This window comes from Rosa rugosa, chromosome 2 (assembly GCF_958449725.1).
Source record: "Rosa rugosa chromosome 2, drRosRugo1.1, whole genome shotgun sequence".
NCBI classification, from domain to species: Eukaryota; Viridiplantae; Streptophyta; class Magnoliopsida; order Rosales; family Rosaceae; genus Rosa; species Rosa rugosa.
Genome location: NC_084821.1, coordinates 6,353,976 through 6,374,684, shown reverse-complemented (window position 1 = coordinate 6,374,684; position 20,709 = coordinate 6,353,976). Strand labels below are relative to the sequence as shown.

Below are 20,709 nucleotides of genomic sequence, written 5' to 3'. Positions count from 1 at the left end.
CACAGTCCAGCACTCCAGCCAGTACATATGTATCTTTATGTGTGTTCTAAATTTTACATTTTCTTTGTAGATTGTTTGTAATTGAGTGACGAAAAGCTAGCTATGATTAGTATGAAGCATGGTGTTGATGCACTAATCACAGCTAGAATTGTGAGCAACTAGCAGAGAATGCTGAAGCTCCTACTAATCACCCATATATATATTAGCTAGCCCAAACACTAACCACCCAAGTATATGCATTTTCTGTTTAAGAAATAACAATATTTCTCTTCAGTTCTGGTTTGTTTAATATCGTGGATTCATATATGAACAACTACAATACACTTTCGTTCATTCAGAAAGTTTATAATAGATCGAACAAGCCTTCAGTCCTAGAAGAAGTATAGAATCCACTAGCCAAGTAAGTTTTGTCCTAGTCTATGCACTTTGTGTACTTTGTTACATTCTGGTTCGTTACTAGAATAGAAGGGATTTGATGTCAAATGAGTGGTACTATCTTACGTACAAACCTAGTTGGTTTTGTCCTAGTCTATGCACTTCGTGTGTTTTGTTATGTTCTGGTTCATTACTAGAATATGAGGGATTTGTATGTAGTGAAAGAGTATATATAATGTGTCATTCTGGCATGTGTTCCTAATATGATCTATGAATGATCTTTACTAAAAAAATTATGATCAAACCTACACATTATTACTAGTTTTTCAAAGCACTTCTCAAATGAGTATTTCTTGAAAGAGCATCTATTCTGTAATACAAAAAAAGACAATTTTCTATCACCATAAAGTAACATAAAGTTTGTAAGAATCAAACAATGAGAATTGATCTCACACGTGAGATAAAAATGCATGGAATAGAATAAGATCAGGATTGAGACTCCTTGAAAAAGATGGCACACATATGAAGCCACATAGCTACGTTTTACTCTGATAACTAATTGTTTATTAGATATCTTAGAATTCAAACAATATAAAGTTTATGCAAAGCTCATCTTAATATGACAACGTTGTAGATGACTCGAAACTCATTGATATGCTTGCAACATGTTAAAGAAATATGATTACATTCTTAATGTGAAAAAAAAGAAAGCTAATTAAGCCTAGAAGCCTAGAAGGGAAAAGAAAGAATAGAGAATCATAAAAGTTAATCAAGCTAGCTTGAACCTGTAATTTGTAGCAACGTGCTCTAATTATTACATTTTGGGCATCTTAGTTTAATCTTTTATTGTATCAGCTCAGGTTTATGAGTTTCAAGGTTTCTAGCTATTGTTTGCAGAAGATGACCGGCATATATGTTTGCGTATGTATACGTTCACATGGAGGTAGAGAAATGAGATAGAAAGTACAAAACTTGAGGAGTACGTACAGTAGTTATCTTACGAATGCAGGTGGACTAACCGCGGACAGCCGGTTAATATGTATATATATTCCTAAAATATGTAGTACTTGTCATTGTTTCAAAGCTAAATCTTCTTATTATAATAAAATTTTAATGGCTAAGTGATAGGCGCTTATTGTCAGAACCTCATTTTTGCCTTGCCAATTTGCCATATCCTAAAATTATGCAAGTAAAAACTAAAAAGAGCCCAAACTTTACGAAAAAAAAAAAAGAGCCCAAACTTTAATTCAACTTTACGATTATTCTAAATAACTCTAAAGTCTTGTTTGATTCGCGGAAGGGAAAGTAATTCTTTGTCTTTCTCATGGGAAGAGAAATGAAATTTTACAAAAACTTTCCTTATGTTACCAAATATCGGAATGGAAAGTTATCCGGAAAGTTGTTAAAAAGTTTGTAATTAATGCAATAAGATAATGTATTGTGAGTAATAAATGCAAGGAAAGAAATATGGAAAATGATTTATTTAGAGTATGGAATGAATCATTTTCCACCATATTTTCCTTTGTTTTAGGAAAATATTTCATTTTCTTTTGCTTCCCACGTAAGAAAAAAATAAGAATTTTTCGATACTTATTTTTTTCGCGAACTAAACGAGGTCTAAAACCCCCAAATAACCCACTTACAGCTCACCATCTTGTTCTGTTTTTCTTTTTTATCCTTCAGCCCAAATTGGATAGTTGGGATATCCAGGGCACCGGGGTGGGATGCCTAAGCCCAAACCCAAACCCAAACCCGAAAGCTCTCCCCACTCCAAAGTCAGAACAGTTGAGGTGCACACTCACTCCACTTTCTTCACCTCCCTCCCAGCGCCGTTTCTAGCTAGCTCTGTCGTGGTAAGTCTTTCATTGTTTCATATTTTTCAGACCCTTTTGGTCTAATAGAGAAATTCACAATCACAAAGCAAAATAGTCCGATTGATTCAAATAAGTTTTGCCATGAAACTAGATACCTCTACATTGCAGTGAAACCAGACCCTGTGTTTTTTTGTTTTGTTTAGTACCGATCTGTTCAATGTCGAAAGAGGAGGAGGAGGAGGTGGTTTTCGATCTCCCTGAAGATGTTCTAGTCAAGATTCTGTGCCGGTTGCCCGTCAAGTCTTTGATCCGGTTCACTTGTGTCTCGAAACGGTGGCGTTCTCTGATCATTTCCGACTCTCAGTTTGCCAGATTCACTTTTGAAGTTGCATCTCAGACTAGAACCCTCCGTCCACGACTCCTCCTCTGCACCTACCCTTATACTCGAGGTTATTGTCCTAGATTTGAATGGGAACCCTCTCGATTTGAGTGTTTAGGAGACTTGGACATGCCTTGTTTCTGGGGAAATTCACCGGTTCACCGTCCCAGATTTGTATGGGAACCTTCTCGACTGACCGTCCCGCCGGAGGTCGGAATCGAAAGGGTAATAGCTTCATGCAACGGTTTGGTGGTTCTAGGCAACGTGTATAGGTCTTACACCAATTTGTCAGTGTGGAACCCATCAACTGGATTCTTCCGCAAGATACCGAGTCCAGAGTTTTTGTTGGAAAAGGGAAGATGTATTAGCTCTGCAACTTGCGGTTTTGGTCATGTCATGGCCACTGATTACTACAAACTTGTTTTCTTTGAACCCCTAGATTTTGCAGTTCACATATTTTCAACCAATGATAGCTCATGGAGAGTTTTCAGAGCTCCTCACTTGTCGTTCCCCCACTATTATGGTAGGGCTCTTTTAGTTTCTAATGGAGCAATTCATTGGGTCAGTAGAACTGGGATCGGGGAGCCAGCTATCTCTGCTTTTGATTTGGCAGATGAGAAGTTCCGGCAATTGCCATTGCCTCGTGTTATGATCGAAAATGAAGATATGAATGCAAGACCGATAGGAACTCAGGTTCTCAAAGGAGGACACCTTTGTGTATGGTCAAATGGTGAATTTTGGGTGATGAAAGAGTATGCGGTCCCTGAATCTTGGGTTAAAATGTTTCAATTTAGTGTGCTTGATTTACCAGATGTGTTTGCTTCAACGTCTGGTTGGATTCCTGTTTTTGTTACACAAGGCGGTACAGTTGTGATCCTCCTTGACAAGGAGTTGGTCAGAATTGAATGTCATAGAGAACGGAAGCCTGTCTGTAGCGGTCGGTATAAGATTGAGGGTGCAATGCAGGGTTTGTTTCAATATGCTGCGACGGTATATGATGAAACTCTACTTTCGGTATAGCTAAATGTTACGGTAATTCACCGCGAGGCATGAGGACTGGAGTCGTGAAAAACTAAAACCAGAAATGAAGAGGGATTGCTCTCTGCATTCAAATGCTGGTTGGCTTTTATCTGTTAACTGTAGCAATTTGGATTCTCCACATTTTGTCGTTGTTTAATTGATGATCAATCTGTCTTTTGTTTCTCTCAATGTGTTTGCTGGACGATGCATTACTATTACTATCAGTACGAAGACTTTGGTTTTATGGTTGTTTTGGACTCTTGCCATATGTTGTTCTAGCCAGTGTCCAGAATTAAGTCTTGCCATAATCTTTGCTACAACTTATGTTAGACTTGGTAAAGTATATGCAGAAATTAAGTCTTGCCAAAAGTATAGAGCACTGTTATTACTGCATGGAGACATTGTTTTATGATTGTTTATGGCTGCTCTAGAGTCCAGCTGTATGAATATCATGTTTGTTCGAGCATTTGCATTATGTGCTCTTCATAGATGTTTAATTGAATATCTGTTTTCTGTGATTCTGCCAATTCTGTGTAGATTGTTTGTAATTATGTGGCCAAAAGCTATGCATTAGTATGAATCATGGTGTTGATGCCACAGCTAGAATTGTGAGCAACTAGAGAATGTACGTTGTAGGTCCGACTGCCCAAGTATATGCATTTGCTAGTTAAGAAATGCCAATATTTCTCTGCAGTTCTGATTTGTTCAATATCGTGCATTCATATATGAACAACTACAACACAATCTTGTGCATTCAGAAAGTTTATAATGGATCCAGCAAGCCTTCAGTCCAAGAAAAAGTATAGAATCCACTAGCCATGACCATCATGTTATCATCTCATTCCTGAACTGAGTCTCCCCCCGAGTCCCAAATTTTTGGTGCTGTTCGTATGATGGCGGAGGCTGGGGTAGCCGGATTGGGGGACATACAGGGCAGCGTATTGGAGGCTAAAGTGACCATGTTGCCCATTGAGGAAACGAAGGAGGAAATGGGCCGGGCCGAGATGTTGAGGAAAGGCGAGACGGTGGCGGTGGCTGACAATGTTAATATGTGAGGCCCTTTCGGTGGATGGGCAGCACAGATGGGGCGCACTCATGGAGGAGGATGGCCAGCGTGAGGAGCAAAACGAGGAAGAGAGCAGCGGTAGACTGTAGGCCTGAAGCGGTGCACAGGGGTTCGTATGAGTGGGTCTGCGTTTCACCTACTAAAAAAAATTATTAATTATACAACGGGCTTTATAATCTAGGATCTGCTATGGTTACCAATACCTTACTTGATCACATTGCTGCAGAAGGTCACCCTAAAATGGTTGGTCTGAACTAGGCTCTTTATTTGTTTTTCTTTCTGGGCCTTTGGCTCCCAATGTACCCCAAAAAAAAAATCGGGACCAAATCAGTCAGTTCGGGGCCTATTTTTCGGTTCTTCTGGTTTTTTTTTTAGAAAATTACACACAAGTGATATTTTGAAACTTTAATTAGTCATAAGGCCACCTAATGCTTCAATTTTTCCCCGCTTGACCAATTTGCCCTTCCACCTTATCGAAACGAGCTGAAATAACAGCCACCATTCTGCTCCACACATTCTCTCTCTCTCTCTCTCTCTCTCTCTCTCTCTCTCTCTCTCTCTCTCTCTCTCTCTCTCTCTCTCTCTCTCTCTCTCTCTCTCTCTCTCTCTCTCTCTCTCTCTCTCTCTCTCTCTAGTTGCAGACCCCTTCACAAACCCACACGACGTCGTTGCCTCTCTCTCTCCCCTTCACCGTTGCAGACCTCACAAGCTCGCCGGCAAAACACCTGATTGTCGACGTTCGATCACAGATCACGTCTTGATCTCCGCCTCCGATTCCGGAGACCACCGGCACAGCGCTCTCTCTCTTTCCTTGATCACAGATCACCTCGTGATCTCCGCCTCCGATTCCGGCGACCACCGGCACGGCGCCATCCCCAATCTCGCTTGCTCTCTCAGCAAACCCTATCTCCCTCTGCCAGGCTTCGTCGTCTCCGCGATGCTGAAGTTTTCGCAGACTATTACGAACCAGATTCGATCAGTTCCTCCTGCAAAGCCTCAACGATGCCAACTCGGACTCTGTTCACCGAGAGCTAACTCAGGTAGTACCTCTCTCCTTCTCGCTTTTTCTTCAATTCCGGCTCTGTTTGCTTCCGTTTCTCATTTCGGAGCCCTAGAATCCTCTGTTTTGGTTTCGGAGTATTCGGAATTTGGACGGAACTTCATTTTTGTTCGGTTTCGATTTGGACGTTTAGTGAGACTATTAGAACTCAAAACGGGGTTTTGTTTGTCGTTTTGGCTTGCTCAGTGAGCTTTTGAATTGCTTTCTCAGTGTAAAGATTCGAACGCCGTCAACGTTGCCTTGCTTTCTCAGTGTCGTTTTGGCTTGCTCAGTGAGCTTCTGAATCATTTGCGTTTTTCATTTGATTTGATTTGAATTTGAATTTTCACGCAGGGTCTGTTTGGATGATGGCGATGAGTCTTCGATGGTGAGATTAGGCATAGGGAAGAGCGAGAGTACTAATTCCAGAGATCAAAGCTTTGTTACACGTTCAAAACCTAGAATTATGTATTGGTACAGTTTTTGGATTAGGTAGAAACTCATTTGTTGATATTTGTCAATTTGATAGCTTTGGTTTGATTTTGGTAATTCCTATGAATTTTACGGCTTACTCTAGTGAATGATGCTCATGGATACAAGTTATGTTGATCGATTATGATATGTGCAATACATGCAAGATTGAGCATTGTGCATTGTAAATTTGTAGTTGTTTTAATGTTTCATAGTAGTTTTTGTGTAGGTTGGTAATAGTTTTCTCAGTTGGTGATAGTAGCTTTGTTAGTATTTGGTAAGAGTAACTTTTGGTGGTGATGATTGTAGCTTTTTGTGATGGTAATAGTAGTTTTTAACGTTGGTGAGAGTAGCTTTTGTCGGTGGTAAAATTAGTTTTTTACGGTGGTGATAGTAGTTTTCTGCGTTGATGAGAGTAGTTTTTGTTGATGGTGAGAGTAGTTTTTGATACAAAAGTAACTCTCTAATGTTAGTGAGAGTAGCTCGTTGGTATTAGTGACAGTAGCTTTTGATGTTGGTGAGAGTAACTTTTGATGTTGGTGAAAGCAGCTTTTGCTGTTGGTGAGAGTAGTTTTCTAGTGTTGGTGAGAGTAGAATTTGTTGCTGATGAGAGTAACTTTTGGTATTGGTGACAATAGCTTTTGTTGGTGGGGATAGTAGCTTTTCCTTTTGGGGAGCATAGGTTATTTGGTAAGCAGCAGCTTTTATTGTTGGTGATAGTAGCTTTTGTTATCTCATTGGAGGTTGCCGGAAATCTTACTAGAGTAGCTTTTGTTGCTAGTGATAGTAGTTTTTGTGACCTCGCCGGAGATTGTCGGAAATTTCATCATAGTAGCTTTTGTTGCTAGCTACAGTAGTTTTTTTGTGGTCGCCGGAGTTCGTCTGAGGTCGGCCGGAGTTCGCCGGAGGTTGATTAGAAATGAAAAATGAAAAAAAAAAAAAAAAAAAAACCAAAATAATTTTTTTTTAGAAAAAAACCAAACTAGCTAATTTAGGGTCATTAGATTTTAGAATGATAAGATAGTTTTTTTCTCAAGAATTACATAACATGATCTAACAAATAAGTGAAGTGTGTAGGTGACATGGCATGACACCTAAGATTGAGGCCATAAATCTTAGGCCTCATTGAGGCCACAAATCATTTTCCTTTTTATATACCTCTGAGCTTTGTAAGTGTTATTTTCTACCTAGCTAGTTTCCTGATTTGTTTAAATTCGGAATGTTCATACCAGAGTGCATATACATGAAAACTAATATATTGTCCGTGCATCTATAAACTTTACAATGGACCGAACAATCATTTCATATTTTCATTCAATCCAAGGAAAAGTCCACTAGCGATGGCTTATTCCATCCATTGTTTCCGGATTTCATTCTCCTTCACAATCCCTATTGGAAAAGGAAAGTATCCTTGTAGTCCTCGACACATTATTTGGTCATCTTTTTCCCCCCAACATTTGATGATTTTGTGTTGAGAACACTGGGCTAAGCCCAAACCCGAAAGCCCAATTATGAACTTGCTATAGGTGTCTGCACCACTCCACACTGAATCAGAATCTCCCAACCCTCAAATTGAGCTCTCTCTCACTCCACTTTCACCTCCAGCCGGAACTCCCATAGTTTAGCTCGCCTCTCTTCAAATACGTTGTCGTTTTGCTGGACCAGCCTCCCATACCAGAGCTCCATCGGTAAGTTTTTTCTTAGTTCAAAATGTTTCAGATTCTGCTCATATTTGGTTGTTCTTTATCGGTCTTATATAGAAATAATCCACAACTACCAAAAATACTCAAATCAGTTTCAATTTCATTCTATTTGGGTCTTATGTTGATATTTTTTGTTCTTGAACACATATAAAAATGACTTTGTGTTTCCAATTACTCACTCAGTAATGGAGTTCAAGCTTCTTCTTCTTCTTCTTCTTCACCTTCTCTCTCTTACGAGCTCTATATCACTCTGAAAAACCCAGACCCAATTCTTTGTTCTCTCTCTTATTTTCATGACGCCCAGAAAGTCTCTTCCTTTAGTGGTTTTATCATTTGGGTGGTTTCTGATCAGCACCACAGCCATTGTTGAAGAAAACCCAGAGGCAAAAGCCCTCATTTCCTTCAAAATTGGGCTTGAAAACCCAGAAATTTTCAGCTCATGGAGAGATTCCATTCCAGTCTGCAACTGGGTCGGCGTCTCATGAAAACTAGTAAACATGTAACCTTAACCACAGAAATGACATTGTGTTTCCAATTGATGGATAACACATATCTACATCCAAGGTTTTTCGCCTTTCCATCTCTCTCAGTAATTCTGTTGCCACAGAAAGTTGTTTGTTTGTGCAAAGGCCATCCAATAAAATAGCATACGTTTGAGAATCTGGATGTTGGCCATAAGCTTGCATCCTAATGAACAACTTCTGTGCATCTTGTATTCTCCCAAATTTTGCACAAACCATCCATAAGTGTGTACTTATACGTAACAGTATTTGAAACCAGTCCCTTACAAGACATTTCCTGAAAAAGAGTCACAACATCTTCGATCTTTTCATGCTTGCAATACCCGTTTATCAATATGTTACAACTCCAAACAGTAACCGTCCATTAGTGAGTTGTAAGTAATGATATCAGGTTCAATGTCTCTTTAAATCATCATTCATAAGCTAGCCTGTTTTGAAAACACTCGGCTAAGCCCAAACCCGAAAGCCCAAATATGAGCTATATATATAGGTGCCTGCAACACTCCACACTGAATCATAATCTCCCAACCCTTAAATTCAGCTCTCACTCCACTTTCCTCTATTTCTCTCTTCGCCTCCAGCCGGAACTCCTAAGCTCGCCTCTTCATCTCCACATACGTCGTCGTTTTGCTGGACCAGCCTCCCATACGGCCATACCAGAGCTCTATCGGTTAGTTTTTCTTAGTTCAAAATGTTTCAGATTCTGCTCATAATTTGTTGTTCTTTATTGGTCTTATCTAGAAATTCGCAACTACCAAAAATACTCAAATTGGTTTCAATTTCATTCTATTTGGGTCTTATGTTGATTTTGCTCAAGCGGCTGTGCGTGGGGGCGCGTGCGGCCTGTTTTTGTTCTTGAACGCATGTATAACAATTGCAATGAAAGTATGAAACCAGACCAGGAAGAGTAAATTTTCTTACTTCAATTTTTTTTTTTTTTTTTTTTTTTTTGGGTCTAAGTAATGAGTCAAAGTCGGAAAACCAGTCAATATGTAACCTTAATTTGCAAGTTCAAGGCTTTTGCAGTAGTTTTACTAGTCAAATATGCAAAGTCTTAATATTTGGTTGGTTTGCAGCAGTTTTTTTGTTGGGAATTGTTGTCAATGTTGCACTGCGTTGATCTCCCTGAAGATGTTCTAGTGAAGATTCTGTGTCGGTTGCCGGTCAAATATTTGATCCGCTTCACCTGTGTGTCGAAACGGTGGCGTTCTGTTGTCACTTCTGACCCTCAGTTTGCCAAATCCCACCTCCAGCTAGCATTACAGCAGGGAACCCTCCGTCATAGAGTCCTCGCCTCTGCCTATTATTTTGACTTTAATTTAGTAAGACTCTACGATGATGTACCCACTCGATTTCAATCATTTGAAGATAATTCTTCAGTCAGAACTCTAACCTACCCAACAGAGGAGAATAATTATCCACAAATAGTTGTTTCCTGCAATGGTTTGGTTCTTCTAGCTGAATCCACTACCAGTCAGTTTAATAACTTGTATATCTGGAACCCATCAACCAGATTTTCCCGCAAAATTCCTCATCTGCCAGAAGGGGACCTATTCTATATAAGTCTTGGTCATGTTTCAGCCACAAATGACTACAAAGTTGTCCTAATACCGCATTCTGGTAGTTCTGGTCATGTTTACTCACTCAGAGAAAAGATTTGGAAAGTTGTTGAAGTTCCTCCTTCACACAGCTGGAGTAGCCCTGTGGGGACTTATTCAAATGGAGCAATTCATTGGGTCAACTACTGCACGCCAGAGAATTCTGAGAGAGTTATCTATGCTTTTGATTTGGCGAAGGAGGAGTTCGGAAAAGTAGCATTGCCTGATTCATTCCAAAATGGATATGACATGAATGGGAGAACGATAAGAACTCAGGTTCATTTAGGAGGATGCCTTTGTGTATCTTCTGATGCCGATCATGGGCTTATTGAATTCTGGGTCATGACAGAGTATGGTGTGCCTGAATCTTGGGTTAAACTCTTTCAGTTTGAGGTAAGGGATTTACGAAAAGTCTCTGCACACTCATACTATGGTTGTAGTCCTATTTTTGTGACAGAAGGCGGCACAGTTTTGATGAAATTTTCTGACAAGATGGAGTTTTTTAAGATCGAACGCTCCAAGGAAGGGAAGCTGGTCTGCAGCCGTCGATATAGGCTTGAGGAGGAGGTGCATGGGTGCAAGTATATATCTCATGCGACTGTATATGATGAAACTCTAGTTTCGATACCCGAATGATGATGGTGAATCATGGGGAACGAGGACTTGTGTGATGAAACTCTAGAGGCAGAACAGAGATGAAGAGGGAGAGCTATGTGTATACAAATGCTGTTTTATGGTTTAACAACTATAGTTTGAATCATTCCTTCTATTTTGTTTCTCTCGTTGTTTTCGGTATGTTTATTTGTAATTGAGTAGCCAAAAGTATGAAGTATGGAGCTCTGTTATTACTAGATGAAGACATCCTTTTATGATGATTGTTTATGGTTGCTCTAAAGCCCGGCCGTATGAATATTTATGTTTGTTCTAGCTTTTGCATTATGTGCTCTCCATAGATGTTTAATTTAGTATCTGTTTTCTGTGATTCTGTCGTTTCTGTTTAGATTGTTTGTAATTGAGTGACCAAAAGCTATAAATTAGTATGAAGCATGGTGTTGATGCCACAGCTAGAATTGTGAGCAACTAGAAATGTTAAAAGTCCAACATTCATGTACAAATGACAAAGATACGTGAGAAGACTAAAAGAGAGAGAAGAATGAGAGAGTGATTGATTACTTGCTACAATCTATTTGATTATTTGCATTGGGCATCTATAATATGTAAGTATGATGTACTGGCATTTCTTATGGATTAATAGAAATTAATGACTATTCTGGTCCTGGTCTATATTTGGTTAATTTTGCTTGAATTTAATGACTGTCATTTTTTAAGGGTAGCTAGCTATTAAACTTGACATCAGTATTTTGGCAAATATGAAAGATAATGTACCCTCAATCAGGTTGGTTTTGGCTTCGTCCCTTATTTTCTTTTGATCTTTAATAGAAGGGGAAATGATCATTTACCTAATTTCAGCTTAAAAATTGCCCACTTGCACAACGAAGAGTTTTTTTAACCCCATTTACCCAAAACACTCTAAGAGATTATTTCCCTATTACGCAATTAATTCTTTTTTTATTTTTTTCATTTATTTTTTAGACTTTTTTGCCCTCTCCTTCTTTCTCACTTAGAGAGAGAAGTCGTTGGATACCTTGCCGGACTCCGGTGACTAGTGGCCGACCTCGGACTCCGGTGACCGGTCGCTGGATTCTGGTGACCGGTGACCGGAATCCGGCGACCGGTCCCTAATAATACCCAGTAACCATATTATTGCCCCCCAGTAATCATATTATTGCCCCCCAATAATCATATTATTGCCTCCAATAATCATATTATTGCCGTCCAGTGAATTGTATGAACTCCCAAAACCAAAATGAATACACTACAGGCACAATTGATCAATTTATAATCATATTATTGGCTCTCAATAATCATATTATTGCCCCCCAATACAAAATCCAATGTCTCTACTGCCTCCCAATAGACCACCAAAAATGCACCATTTTGTAGGATTTACAGATAATTTGACTTTAATAAACAGAAAACAACAGGTAACTTATCAAAACACCACACTATAGTGATCCATGTCCCTCATATCAAAGTCTACTGGGGGCCAATAATGTGTCTACTGCCCCCTAGTAGACCATCAAAAAAACCCTACAGTTACATTGCAATGTCAGATTACTCACATTGTTGAACATATAGTAGATCATTGGCCTCCAATCCAATAGACATTCAAAAAAAAAAAGATGCTATTCCTTGCCAAAAAAAAGAACTGAACAACAATACTTAAAAAAAAAAAAAAACGCAGCATCCGGAGTAATCCATGTCACTCCTCCGGCGACACCAGTATGACCAACAACGAAGGCCCAGAAACGAGCTCCACAATATCGCCGGGAACGAGCTCATTGGCCCCCTAATTTTTCATCTCCTCCTTCAAACATCCTGTCAACATTGGGTTGTTGAAAGAGATCAGATCGCCGGCCTCGCTCAGCCCAGATGAACGAGGACCTGCAGCGCCGTCGCGAGCTCACCGGAACCTCCGTCGTGGAGTGAGCCGGGGTCAAAGACGTCGGGTTCGAACGTTGGTTCGTCTTCCGAGATCAGATCATAGGTGCTTCGGAGCTTCGCCCCGCTCAGCCCAGACGAACGACGACCTGCAGCGCCGTCGCAAGCTCACAGGCAGGGGTCGGAGACGTCGGGTTCGAAATCCGTCTCGGCGGTGGGGGAGAGAGAGTGAGAGAGGTGTGCATCCGATCCAGAAGTCCAGATTCGTAGACATGGAGAGAGAGAGAGTCTGAGACGTGTTGAGAGAGAGAGAGAAATCGGTGAGGGGGGAGGAGAGAGAAAATAGATCGGAGGGAGAGTCTGAGAAGAGATGTAATTTATTAATTAAAATAGGGGCAAAACTGTCAATGAATGTTAGATTGGGTAAATGGGGTTAAAAAAACTCTTGGTGGTGTAAGTGGGCAATTTTTAAGTTGAAAATGGGTAAGTGGTCACAACCCCTTAATAAAATCATGAATAGGAATAAGGAGTTTGCCCTTGTTTCGCTTCTATATAAAATAAAGAGTTAAAAACAATTTACACTCAAATTGTACAAGACAAAATATTTGTTAGGGAATTACAAGATAATATGGAGCTCAATCAAGTTGTTGATTCACACCTCTATCAAGCATGAAATATACTTTTGAATAAACTTGTTTCATTAGGATATAATTACAATCAGAGATGCACATAATTATTAGTTTTTCAAAGTTTTTCTCATATGAGTATTTTTTGAAAGAGTTTCTTTATAAATAACTATTTAAATTTGGATTCTTCACCGCACATGTTTAATCAAGTATCCAGCCTTGTGGACCTAGTAGGACGCTCTGATAGGGTTTGTGGTGCGGCGGCCCTTCTTGTTCATTGTGACCTATACCTACTCCATTTATGGAGAAAATTTTAGGCTTTTGCCTCTTCATCTTCGTCTTCGTTGTCTTCGGAGGCAGTGCGTCTGTTAAGCGGACTTTGGGCGCTGCTAGGGCTGTGTCGATGGGCCAACTTACTGTTGGTACACCATCGGAGGTAGGCAGTGATTACTGGGAGGAGTGGGATCCGGGAAGCAGCCCCGGTGATCTCAGGGTTCTGGGGCGAGATCTCGCTGCAGATGCGGTGGTAATTGGTGCTTGGCCGAATCGATGGTTGAAGGATAAGGGCGGTGGGAACCCGGTTTCTTCTTCTGCCAGTGGATTGGGATCTTCATCTACTTTGGAGGGGATCGATGGTATCTCTCTACAATTCTAGGACTACGACGATATCGGGACGGGGCTGAAGAACGTCGGATCTTGGTGCGAGGTGAGGGGATAGGGTTCTGGTGGCGATGGTCCAGAGGTGGTGTCGACTTGTTGGGACTTCATTGGTGGCGATTTGTTGGTTGGCGATGGCTATAGCAGTTTGACAATCTCCTCCATTGCAGGTGCAGGTCTTAGGGACGCGTCCGACGGCGCTGCTGTCCAGATCGTTGGCATCAAGATCCGGATCGGGATCCGGGTGGGCTTGACAAATGGAGCCGGATCTAGGATCCGGGTGGAGTTTGGTTTTGGACTGCGGTCCACAATCTTTGTTGGGCTTTTTATGATTCGCTAGAATGGATTAAGGCTCCTGTGATTTACTGGTATTGGATCTAGGACCCAATTCTATGGTATTTGTTTGTGAAAGATCGTCTGCCAACATGGTCGTGTTCTGACACCCTTGGCCGGCTTTGATCTTTAGGTGGGAGAGTGCCTTCATTCCGACGCCAAGTTGATTTTTGTCAATTTGTGCATTGGAGTTCGATGGGTAGTCAAACCACCGACTACTCAATTCACTACACGGCTGCAATCCGTAGTGTAAAATCAGCGCTGCATCTCGACGTTGCTGCTCTTGCGTTATTAAGTTCTTATATTTCATATGTACTTTTCTTTTCGTACTGTTTTATTCCCTTCATGATGTCTTTTGGCATTGTATCGTTGTAATTTTTGAATTTCTTATTCCCTTCATGATGTCTTTTGGTATCATATCGTTGTAATTTTTCAATTTCAATAAATGGTTGACCTCATTCGATTAAAAAAAAAGTATCAAGCCTTGTGTTTCTGTTATTTGTTGTATATTGTTTGTGATAGTATGGGGTATGAAGTTTTTATTATTATTATTGATAGTCCTGTTTGACGCTCTTTATAATCGTTTATTTTATGTAAGGTTTAAAAATTCAATTTTATCCAGTAAAGTGTTAACAAATTGTTACTCACTTGTTAATCATACTCGTAACCTATTGAAAATGTTTCTTCCAAAGAATCAAAATATCAGGCCTGGTATTTATGATGGAAAAGTAGTGATCTTCTTGGCCTCCTCATCCTTCTCTGTCACCTGTGTGAAAGCTTTAATTGAAAAAAAAATAATAAATAAATAAAAAATTCAGGAGAGTTAAAACCAGGCCTTCCATAGGTCCAAACAAGAAGAAACCCAAAAGCCATGACATGAGATTAGCTACAGGTGTCTCTCCCTCACTTTCACACCGAGTCATTCACCAACCCTTATTAAATCATTCACCAACACTCATTAAATCAAGGTTCACACCCCTCTATCAGTTCTTGATATCAGAATCAGATCACATCAGAATCATAATCTCTCAACCTCTAAAGATTCATCTTTCTCATTTCAGCTCTGTAAGTTTTCTTTGCTAAATTATTCCTAGTAGTGAATTGATGAGTTGGAATTCAGAACACTAGCTTATGCATGCTACTCATAAATCCCACTATTTCTGCAAGTTTAAATCTTTTGAGTCTTACTCTATTGTTGGTTAATGAAAGTTATGATTTTCAGTTTGTGTGCCATGTCAAAGTGTGTGATATTTCTATTGAAATGAAACCACACAACCAGAGGAACTTCAAAATTTCAAGTCTTTTAAGTCCAGTGATGAGTCGAGTCTTAGTCTTTTATTCTTCTAATTCCAGATGCACCACAGCTCAAGTCTACATTTACTCATTTGCTCACTATTAGTTTCTCAATGTTCTTTTAATTTTAATCTGCCTTTATTCTAGGGAGATCTTGCCAATGTCAGAGAAGAAGAAGAAGAAGAATGTTGTCTTTGATCTCCCTGAAGATATTATTGTAAAGATTCTATGTAGGTTGCCTGTCAAAACTTTGATTCGATTCACTTGTGTGTCAAAACGTTGGCGTTCTATAGTAAGCTCTGACCCTCAGTTTGCTAAATCCCAACTCAATCTAGCATCTCAGCAGAAAGCCCTCTGTCATAGATTTCTAGTCAGCATCCTCTCTCTACTTGAAGCCCATATCCAGTGTCGATGCGACTTCTTAGATTCTTCAGTAAAAAAGGCAGCATTGTCCCAACTCCACACTAAGTTTCGAACCTTAGATTTGGAAGCGCCCACTCAATTTGGAAATGCTTCTTCGGTCAAGATTCTCAGCTCCCCATTTGATGGGCTTGTCAGGCCAATGGCTACTTGCAATGGTTTGGTAATTCTAGGTGATGTCCATTGTACAAACTTGTCTATCTGGAACCCTTCAACTGCATTCTTCCGCAAAATACCTGATCCAGGTATTTGGGCAAAAATGACAACCAAGAATGGAAACAGAAGATGGGCAGTTTTTGTATGTTGTGGTTTTGGGTATGTGTCAGCAACTGATGACTACAAATTTGTTATTCTACTCCATGATTTACCTTTTTTGTTGGGTGTTCACATTTTCTCGGTGAGAGATAATTCATGGAAAATTGTTCAAGTCCCAGGCATTCACGACGACTGGATCTTCAGCAGCAAGGGGGTTCTTTCAAATGAAGTACTCCATTGGATCACTGAGAACAGAACTAATGAGCTAGTTATCTCTGCTTTCGATTTGGCTGAGGAGGAGTTCCAGAAAGAGTCGTTGCTATTCCCTGCGGATGTAGACTGCAACATTTATGATCCAGACTACAACATTCGTGATCCGTGGAAACGGATAGAACTGGGGTGTTTAGATGGATGCCTTTGCATACACTCTCTGAATACTAAAGCTGGTGGGGATATTGAAGTCTGGGTTTTGAGAGAATACAGAGTACTTGAATCATGGATCAAACTCTCTAAATTTAGTGTAGACGATATTCCAGGTGTGTTTGTTTCACAAATTCCTTTGTTTCAATTTTTCGTTTCGGAAAGTGGTACTGCTTTCATCAATTCAGATTTCAAGGAGTTGGTCAGAATTGAATGCCACAAAGAAGAGAAGCCGGTTTTGAGTGGTCAGTATAAGATTGAGAAGTGGGAGCCCTTGAATTTAGGTTTATGGGAGCAAATTCTTGAAAGTTTTCGGAAGGAAAAGGAGGATGCCAATTTTTTTTCGGTGATGTTTTACGATGAAACTTTAGTTTCAGTTCCTGAATGATTATGGTGAAATTTGGACAAAGGAACGGGAAATCCAACAAGGCCGTGAAACTATCATCTGGTTCTGAATTGCTGGTGTTTCTGATTTAACCAATTTGGATTCCCCACCATTCACTCTCAACTGAGTAGCAAGCCTTGTGTTTTGTTTCTCTCTTTGTTCTGTTTTTTTTTGTGTATTTGTATTTTGTTTGTAATTGAGTGACTTAAAACTCTGATGTATGAAGCATTATTACCACTGTTAATGCATGAAGATATTGTGATGAGAAAGTATGGTGCGGACTATCTATACTTATTGAGTTATTGGTACCTTGACAGGAGTGAGAAGAATAATGAAATTCGGTCAATGAGCCATGCCGTGGTTTTGAATGTGGTATCTATATTCAAAATGCTTATTATTATTGGTTGTTGTTCGGCTGGAATTATAATAGTTGGAATCTTCAAACATCATAGTGTATGTGCATGTGTACGGAAATTTTGTTATGATGTTTAACAAATTAAATAGCGTATATTTGAATTGAAATTTTGTCTCTAAAAATTTGAAGCGCCACAAGATGTCACCTTTTGTGAAAACCCTAATCTGGGATTTTGATACTAGAACCTGAAGACCCTAACCCAAAATGTCACTTTTGGGTCCCTAGTTGTCCATGGTAGTTATATCTTACTTGCATAATGTGGCAATGTGCTATTCTTTATTTTCCAACTTCCTTTGCATTCATCCTAGTTTGCTGGTATCTCTTTCAGTCGGAGTATTTATGAAAAATCTCTCTGAAGATGGTTGCCATGACAAAACGCCCCTCCAACCTGAAATGGCATCGTGTTCTTGCTTTTGGCCGACGTTGGTATAAGTTCTGGAACTATATAAATCGAAAAGAGATGATTGTACTTTTCTATTTACATTTAGGAATGATTGCTGCTGTTCTTATTGTTGTTTAATCTTACTTGAAAAAGCGTAAGTTTTCAAGATTAATTGTTATTCAGTTTGGGGATCAAGTCATAAACTCGCAATCCTGATTATGTCATTCTTGTACTCTTTTCGCCAATTCTTGAATCGTTAGCTTTCCTTCTTAGGCGATGGGTATACTGAAAATACTGTTGGGTGCACTTAGAAGTCTTGGAAGAAGTGTTCAGGCGGTGTCAACCTTTTTCTGAAAAGGAGAAAAGGAAACATTTGATTAAACAACGGACATAAAAGCCCCGCCTATGCAGAAGCCCACTAGGGGTACAATAGAAAGAAAAACAACATTCGGTCCAAACATAGAGGCCCAAAAAACATTATTAGTGCTTAACTGCTTAATCAACAAGAAAAGTCCATGGTCTAGTCCTTGTATATTGTATAAAATGCATGATTCATGTGGAATTATAGAAAAGAAAATAAAGGTGACCAAGAAGTTAGTAAAGTCCACAGCAAAGTTCTTCGTCATTTGAGTCACTCAACCTCTCTGTCTTTATCAGCCTCTCTCAAGGTAATAATCATTTCAACAACCAAAAGTTTCTTTCAGTCATGATGATCCAAGTATTGGGATGATTTGATTTACTTGGTTCTGACCATTACATGTAATGGTTGCATGTAATGATTAGGCTTCTCAGTTTCTTTGATATCAAGAGGAATTAGACGAAACTAGAGGAAATAGTTGTGAGGTTTGAGAAAAAGACATATTGCAGCATAGTTCTTGTCTTCTTGAGATGCTAAACTTTCATGTTAAACATAAGAGTACTTTAATGTGCACATATACATTACACTTGTATTGTTTTTTTTTTTTTTTTTAATTTTCAACTCTCTTTGTGTCAAGGATAATGGCAAACTAGGTTTTCAATGGATTTTGTTATTCTAAAAGCATGTTACTTTGTTCATGCCATAAGAGTGTTTATGTGGGAAGCACCCAGTACTAGTAGAAGATCGATCCCTTTCAGTAGCTTTTTATATTAGAGACAGTTGGGTCATTAGTTTGTTGAACAGGGAAATCTCAATTGATTTCAATTAAAGAGGCACTAACTAAAAGAGTGCAGCTTGAGCGATATAATGGATATATAGCAGAAAATGAGTGGTTGTAGAATAAACTCAGATGATTCATATTTAAGTGGATGTATTTAAAATTTACTATATACTAAATCTCCTGCACTATTCATTTTACTGTTCATCTGGGAGGTGAGAAATGACGCTTTTGCCCTCTGTTTTCCCTCAACTTACGACACTGCAAATCTCCTGCACTATTCAATTTAGAGAGTTTCTATTAGGACCTCCAAATCTGCTCACTTGACCTCACTCTATTATGAATTATTAAATGACATATATAACCTACTATAAAAGGACTATTAAGGACAATAATTATACCAAAAAAATATTATATTTATTTTATGTAGACTTTCCAATTCAATAATATTAGATTGTATTCCTTATTATTTTCGTTATCTATTTTCATTTTCCAATTTCAGTATTTCACTACATACTCATTAAAGCATTCATATATATTTAATAAGAATTAAAAATATGATTAAGATCATGTAACGTAAAAATGTATGATATATATGTTGAACACATATTGGTGAGAGAAAACAAAATAAATCCTCTTATGATTTATGGCGTAAATCTAAGTCAATCCATTATATTTGCAAAAATAAAAATATTTAAATAATTAATCATGTGGTAACAAAAAATACAGAAAAAAAAACATTAAAAAACGAATGATATTTTTTTTTAGAATAAAAACAAATGATTTCTTCAATTTTTTTTTGCACAGTTAAAATAGAAAAAAAACTAAAAAATATTTAAATAATTAATCATGTGGTAAAAAAAATAAGGGATCTTGACCAAAAGCCCCAAAATGAGCCAAAGTTATCCCACTTACCCCAGCAACAGATTTTTATTCCCACATACACAATTTAATAGAAAATGACCATTTTGCCCTCAGCCCAATTAAACAATTACAACCATTGCCACTCAACACCAATCTCTCACACATCCCGATCTCTCTCTCCTCTCTCTATGCCCCTCCCTCTCTCCCTACTGACCTCCGGCTCCGGCGCACGACCCAGGCTCTCTCTCCCCTCCGGCGCTGGACCCAGGCCGTCTCCCTTTCCTCCAGACTCGGGCCGCCCACCACGGCTTCGTCACCGGAGGAATCGACCTCGACGACTCTGTCCAGATTGGAGTCGACCTCGACGACTGGCTGGTCCTAGTCCAGCACCACTTCACCGTCGATCATAGTAACGACCACAACGCCGAATTCAAAGTCGACAATTTCTCCGTCGACGACGACGGCGGTTCCACTCCCAAGTCCTCCTCTGCCGTGGCGATTCGTCGAACTCCTCGAGCTTCAGGTCCACCAGTAGCATCCGGAAACTCGATCTCATCCCACTCCAAAGCGGTGACTGACCTCGGTGGATCGGCTGGTCCAGGTGACGTAGAAGAAGTGAGTGAGTGAGTGACGTCGGTCAACGACGAGAGCTTGGCCTTGGAGTCCTAGGCGTTGGAAACGTCGCACTGGATGTACTCAACGGAGGAGAAGAAGAGGAGCGAAGGAGGAAGATAAGGAGTGGAGAGAGTGAGGGGCTGAGAAAGGCCGGTAGATGAGATGAGGGGAATAGTAGGTGTTTTGAATCTTTTGATTTCTGAGCAGCCATCTTTTTTTCTCCTTTTCTTTTTATTTTTCCTTAATTATCTATTGTATGGACTTGCAACAACTAGTATTAGAGAATCTTTGAAGATTGGAGCCTACTCATCCTGCATATAGTCCATACCTTGACTTGTTTTTTTATGATTGAGCTGCAACCCTCTTGCTTTTTTTATTTTTTTACTTTTTTGGTAAAATAGGGGGCAGAAGGTCGAAAAG

At 39.5% G+C, this 20,709-nt stretch overlaps 3 protein-coding genes across 6 annotated transcripts; all 3 read left to right on the top strand.

Annotated features, from left to right (window-relative positions):
- Positions 1-2,096: 2,096 nt before the first annotated feature.
- Positions 2,097-3,838, top strand: LOC133732004 (F-box/kelch-repeat protein At3g23880-like). The gene is made up of 2 exons (XM_062159459.1): positions 2,097-2,228; positions 2,393-3,838. Exon 2 carries the CDS (start codon positions 2,407-2,409, stop codon positions 3,586-3,588), a length of 1,182 nt encoding a protein of 393 aa, XP_062015443.1. The 5' UTR covers positions 2,097-2,228; positions 2,393-2,406; the 3' UTR covers positions 3,589-3,838.
- A 3,861-nt stretch (positions 3,839-7,699) lies between these two features.
- On the top strand, positions 7,700-10,925 carry LOC133732684 (F-box/kelch-repeat protein At3g06240-like). Of its 4 annotated transcripts, none has more exons than XM_062160263.1 (3): positions 7,723-7,852; positions 8,970-9,058; positions 9,468-10,925. In XM_062160263.1, exon 3 carries the CDS (start codon positions 9,492-9,494, stop codon positions 10,620-10,622), a length of 1,131 nt encoding a protein of 376 aa, XP_062016247.1. In that variant the 5' UTR covers positions 7,723-7,852; positions 8,970-9,058; positions 9,468-9,491; the 3' UTR covers positions 10,623-10,925. The 4 variants fall into 4 exon arrangements, with proteins under 4 accessions (XP_062016246.1, XP_062016245.1, XP_062016247.1 ...); XM_062160264.1 differs by having other exon boundaries at positions 9,465-10,925; XM_062160262.1 differs by lacking the exon at positions 8,970-9,058 and having other exon boundaries at positions 7,700-7,852.
- Positions 10,926-14,958: 4,033 nt separating this feature from the next.
- LOC133732148 (F-box/kelch-repeat protein At3g06240-like) lies at positions 14,959-17,149 on the top strand. The gene is made up of 2 exons (XM_062159630.1): positions 14,959-15,169; positions 15,545-17,149. Exon 2 carries the CDS (start codon positions 15,558-15,560, stop codon positions 16,878-16,880), a length of 1,323 nt encoding a protein of 440 aa, XP_062015614.1. The 5' UTR covers positions 14,959-15,169; positions 15,545-15,557; the 3' UTR covers positions 16,881-17,149.
- The last annotated feature ends 3,560 nt before the right edge of the window (positions 17,150-20,709 follow it).